At 55.4% G+C, this 5,708-nt stretch overlaps 1 protein-coding gene across 1 annotated transcript in view; it reads left to right on the forward strand.

Moving 5' to 3' along the window:
- Positions 1-4,263, forward strand: part of LOC103921135 (ectonucleoside triphosphate diphosphohydrolase 8-like) — a 6,972-nt gene extending 2,709 nt beyond the window's left edge. Inside the window, exons 4-9 of the mRNA XM_009329043.1 lie at positions 428-587; positions 1,141-1,371; positions 2,314-2,577; positions 2,992-3,102; positions 3,258-3,392; positions 4,047-4,263. Coding sequence (XP_009327318.1) covers positions 428-587; positions 1,141-1,371; positions 2,314-2,577; positions 2,992-3,102; positions 3,258-3,392; positions 4,047-4,238 — 1,093 coding nt within the window. The 3' untranslated portion in view covers positions 4,239-4,263. The remainder of the gene's footprint in view (positions 1-427; positions 588-1,140; positions 1,372-2,313; positions 2,578-2,991; positions 3,103-3,257; positions 3,393-4,046) is intronic.
- The last annotated feature ends 1,445 nt before the right edge of the window (positions 4,264-5,708 follow it).

Here is a 5,708-nt window from a genome sequence, read left to right on the forward strand (position 1 = left end):
GGGGGGCTGCTGCCTGGGCAGGCCATGGTGATGGGCAGAACATCCATGTCTGCAGTCTGCCGGGGTGTCCAAGAGAGCCGCTTGCCGTGCCCACGGGGAAACGTCCCAGCCCACTCCAGCACCAGCCTGGCAGCAGCCCCAGAGGTGGATCAGCCTCCTTTGCCAGACTTGCACTGAGCTTCCCGCATGCTCAGGCAGAGCCTGCAGGCAGCATTTTCAGGGAGACTCCCAACACAGCAGCTGAGGGATTTGGCGGCTTGCAGGAGCCAGCCCACAGGCAGGGCAGCGATGGATGGGGATGCGCCCTGCCTCTGAGCAGCCCCGCTCCTTTGCAGAAGACAGCAGCCTCTTGCTGTTAGCCCTGCACCGAAAGCTCTCCAGCCACTGCCTCCTCCACCGTGCGGTATTTATCTCCTTCCCTGGGCAGGGAGCAGAACAGCACTAAGGCCGAGCAGGTCTTTGCCGAGGTTGCCAAGGCCATTGGCGAGTACCCTGTGGACTTCCGCGGAGCTCGGATCCTCACGGGGAACGAGGAGGGCTCCTTCAGCTGGATCACCGTCAACTACCTGCTGGAGACGCTCGTCAAGGTGTGGGCTGGGGGATAGGGCAGAGGGAGGGTAAGCAGTGTATATATCCCTGTCTGAGCTACACCCAGGTTTCTTTATTCCCAGAGGAGAGAAAAATGTAGTTTTAGGGCACTAGTCACCCTGTGACTAGTCGCCTGTGGCTGTGAACTACAGATTCAACTCCACTGATGTGATTAACAGAATCAAGGTTCTTTGTGCCCAGCTCGGCCTGTCCCTGTACTCTCCACTTACATATGGGCTGATTTTGGTATCACAGGGATGCAGCAATACCAGACCCCAGATGAACGTGTGTGGAACGTGGAACTCTTCCCCTCCTCAAAGTCTCTTGGGGCGAGAGACTCCTTCGCTGATGTGCAGCAGCCAAGGAGCCAGACCTCAGTGCTACATGGAGGTCTATGTGGGTCAAGGAGGACATAGGCAGAAAGGGGTTAAACAGGGAGACAGGACGTGGAAGGTCCCTCAGCGGCTTCTGAGCCCACAAAACCTTGAGGGAAGGGACAGGGACTGTGACTCCCTGCAGTTCAGACTAACACTTGCCATCTTATGGGGTCAGTTTTCCTTTGCAGAGAAATGGGAACATCCACGGGAAACCGAAGTCCTGGGAGCTCTGGACCTTGGAGGCGCCTCGACACAAATAACCTTCCAGCCTGGAGTGACCATTGAGGACAAGAACACCTCCGTCTTCTTCAGGCTGTACGGCACCGACTACTCGCTCTACACCCACAGCTACCTCTGCTATGGGCAGACGCAGGCCTTGAAGAGGCTGCTGGCAGCTCTCCACCAGGTACCACAGCCACTGGTCACCAGGATCTGCTCAACCATTTCCCATTGCCATGAAAAACGTCTTCCAGAAATTTTGGGCATGCCTGTGGAAAAAACGTTAAGGAATTGGGAATTTTCACAAATCCAAAAACCTGGGAGAGGCTTAGACTTTGTCTACTGAACCAAAAAATTCTCTCATTTGGGTGGAAGGTGGTGGTGGCTCCCTGCCAGGGCTCCCTTCTCCCCAGATGTAATGGCATTTTTCATTATTTCCCAAGCCCAGCTGTATCCTTAGGTTCTTCCCTGTCCCCATTCACTTGCCCTTCCTCAATTTCTGCCCAGAGAGAGGATTCCCAACGTCCTCTCCTGCATGCTGCTCCACCACTAACCAGTGCCCTCCGGTCTCACCTCGGACAGAGCGCATAGCCCAGCGCCGTGGGAGATGGAGATGCTCAGGGAGCATGCAGGCGGGACGAATCTTTGATCCTTTCTGGTCTAGGGCCTGCCAGATGCAGTGGGGACAGAGCGAATGCCAAGAGCAACAAGCTCTCCGTGCAGGCAGAGAGCAGACGCTGCCCTCAGGAGCAGGTTGCCATACCCGCGGGGAGGCACAGGCTGGCCATGGCATCGCCACCCCAGCACAGCTCAGCGGTGGGGCTGACAGCAGGACTGGCAAAAGCCGTGGGCAGGTTAATCATGCAAAGGATGGATCCTGCTTCTCCTCAAATCCTCCTAGGGTCTAGATCCTGCTTTTTGGGCATGTCTAAGCACAGGATGGGCTGTGGGGTCTCACTGGCATCCCAGGCCAAGCCCTGCTAACGGCTCCCGCTCTCTCCAGGGCAGCTCATCTCCCCAGCGCATATCACACCCCTGCTACCCCAAGGGATACCAGGAGAACATCACCACGGCAGACCATCCTAATCCTCAGTGCCAGGGTGATGCTAATGACTCCTGCTCCCTCCAGGGCAGCTCATCTCCCCAGCGCATATCACACCCCTGCTACCCCAAGGGATACCAGGAGAACATCACCACGGCAGACCTCTATGACAGTCCCTGTGTCCGTGCACCGAGCACACCCAGCCCTGCACAAGTCCTCACGGTGACGGGGACAGGCGAACCAGCAGCGTGCAGCACCGCCATCCAGAAACTCTTCAACTTCACCTGTGGGGCCAACAGGACGTGCGGGTTCAACGGGGTTTATCAGCCGCCCGTGAGGGGACAGTTCTTTGTAAGGCGCCTCCGTCCCTGTGGCTGTGGTGGGGGAGGACGGAGGGTGGGAGTCTCCTCTGCCACTGGTTGTGGAAGGGGGTGGGGAAGGAGGGGACACTAGAGCTGGTCCCATCTGCAAACCTCTTCTCCTATGCTGGGAGGTGGCTTCTGCCTCCTGCAACGTCCCAGCCCTCCCTGAGGGAAACAGGAAGATCCTGTCCCAGGGAGCAAGTCTGAGCTAGCTCAGAGTGCAAGCAGCAGCCCCAGGGCTTGTCCACCAGCTCCAAGACTTTCTGGTAGACCATCAAGTGGGTGCTGGATGCAGAACCCTTGCAATTACATGGGACTTTGTCCCCAGGCAAGAGGGGCCCCTGGGTGGTCTTTTTGGGTGAGGAAGGAGATGTAGTTTTTACCATCTCCCCTTATCCCCCAGGCCTTCGCTGGGTTCTACTACACCTTCCACTTCCTGAACCTGACCAGCCAGCAGTCTCTAAGCGACGTCAACTCCACGGTCCAGACCTTCTGCAAGAAGAACTGGGCAGAGGTGAGAGCCCTGTGAAGGGCAGCAAGGAGCCCTGTGCTTGTCCCATCCCAAATCTCTGCCCAGGAAGCACATGCCCTGCTGTTCCTTGGGCCAGGGAGGGTTTCTGAGCATCCATTTCATTCCCTGTTGCACCGTGTCCCCTGATGGCCCCACAGCTGGTGGAGACCTTCCCGCAGGAGAAAGGGTACCTACACATGTACTGCTCCATGGCGATTTACATCCTGACACTGCTGCTTGATGGCTACAAGTTCAATGAGTACACGTGGAGCAACATCCACTTCAGCCAGCAGGTAAACACCATGCGGGGCACTGGGAGCGGGCAGGCAGCTGCAGCTGCAGCCGCATCCTTGCCCCGGCCCGAAGACATGTTCAGGAGCAGCATCCCTGGCACCCCCCGTGCCAGAAATGTGTCCCCATCTCATGGCTGCTACCCAGTGATCCCAGCACAGCTTCACTCTTACCTGCCCCCAAACCTCTGATGCCAGCTTGTTTCTCACTTACTCTGGTGTGAACTTAAGCTAATTTCAAGGGGGTCAGAGAAGTGCAGAGCAGGATTTGGCCACTTTGGTCTCTGATGTTGGGCAGAATTGACATGAACATCAGAGGGGTGATGGTGGCCCCATGACCCATTTGAACCAGAATATCACCAAATTTAAAGGATCATGGGGGAGGAGGAAAGCTCAGACCCAAAATCATGTGCAGGTCCCAGAGGCACATCTGGACCAGAGCAGTCATCCATTTTCAGCTGCCCTTTAGCCCTTGGGAAGGGGGGAGAGGAAAGCTCTCTGTTTAACTGGTGCTGGTAAGATCAGGTTCACCACAGCCAGGTTGTGTGAAATCACAGCTGGGGCAGCTCATGGGAGAGTTGCCCGTCAGTCCCTTGCACCAAAGCTACCAGTGCCTGGGAGAGGCACTTTTGGATGATCTCTGCTCTCTCACTTCAGGCAGCAAACACAGACATCGGCTGGACGCTGGGCTTCATGCTGAACTTCACCAACATGATCCCCACGGAGGCTCTGGAACATGTCAAGGGGCACCAGCCCAGTCTGTGGGCAGGTGCCGTCTCTTTCATTGTGCTGGCCATAGTGGCAGGCCTGGTGGCCGTTTTCCTCCAGTGTTTCTGGAAAACTAAGTAGCTCCCAGCCTCCTGACTAGAGGCACCCTGCCCACTAAACCAGGCAGGGAAGGTGGAAGGGGGAGAAGAGCGAGGGCATTAGACCCATCTCCATTGCTCAGGAGGTCTCATTGGGTCGTCTCTGTAAAGATGTCGAAGTTGACAAAGGTGTCTTGAGCTCCCTAAGTACCTTGAGCTCAAGAGGAAAAGACTCCTTTAATCTGGCTGACAAAAGCTGACTGAGACTTGGTGGCTAGATGAAGCCAGATAAATTCAAACTAGAAATAAAATCCTTTTTGTTTTTCAAATACAAAAGTCAGTAACCAGCCTAGCACAGTTTCCTTGGCACTTCCAGTCCTGCTGGGCTGCTCTCCCGACAGCTGTGGGAGGCAATCGGTGATGGCGAGCAGTGGTGGCCACCTAAACTCTGAGGAGAGGGGTGATCTTATCTGTATCTTGCCCTGTGCAAGATATGCAAGATTTTGTAGGATGTGACAGAATATCTTCCCAAATACACTGTCAGCTGTCTTTAGAAATATTTACTGGCATATCTCAGCAGAAAAATACAAGTGGAAGTTGATTTAAGGGCTGCCAGCTCTGGCTCAGGGTTTATTTTATATTCAAGTTACATAGCCCAGCTTTGTCAGAAACCAAATCCATAGCAGGTTCCAGCTCCAGGCACTAGAGTGTTTTATTTAGATCAGCAGAGACCAGCAGAGCTCAGCTGCAAGAACCGGACAGTCATTTCAGTCCTTCCAGCTCCAGCCACCAGCCCAGTGCCGCACTGCCCAGCCAGCCCTCTCCCCAGCACCTCCAAGGCTCTGCCAAAGCCCAGGGCTGGTCTGAGCAGGGGTGTTTCCACAACTACCTCTCCTCTGTGCTCCAAGACCCCTGCCCTCACAGCATGAGGCAGTCCAGGCAGGACTTAAGAGCTTAAGAAAAGAACCAAGGGCATCTGGGCTGAGAAATGCTCAGAGCCCTTTGGCTCTGGCAGATCCATGGGGTATTTGCTCTAGAAGATGATAGTGGTCCTAACCCAAGGTGTTATCCCATATACCCCACTGCAAACTGGTTACAAAAGCCTTCCAAAAGAGCAGCATCTCTCTGTCTGGTGGAGATAAGGATATGTGGTCCAAGGGCTTGGGGAACTGGGCTCTGCCTCCTGCTCGCAGACGGCTACCCTTGGCTTCATTAGAGTGAGGCTCAGCCTGAACCTGAGCAACGAGGGAGAGGGGGTGAAGACCTCCATCCAGAGGAACCTCTTCCCGCCCAGCAGTCTGAGCCTGCGATCTGAGTTGCCACACGGACGTTTCCCATAGCCAAACACCAGATCCCTCCCCCTTCTCTCTGCCCTGCGCAGGCACATCTTTGGCAGTGTAAGCACAGAGGTAAAAATGCCACGTCTGGGAACAGGCTGTAGCAAATGCTGTCGGACCGCTGGAACTGACCCCATGGGATCTGTGGGTGGGGGACATCTCCTGTCCAGGTTCAG

This window comes from Pygoscelis adeliae, unplaced genomic scaffold (genome assembly GCF_000699105.1).
Source record: "Pygoscelis adeliae isolate BGI_AS28 unplaced genomic scaffold, ASM69910v1 Scaffold397, whole genome shotgun sequence".
Lineage (NCBI taxonomy): Eukaryota > Metazoa > Chordata > Aves > Sphenisciformes > Spheniscidae > Pygoscelis > Pygoscelis adeliae.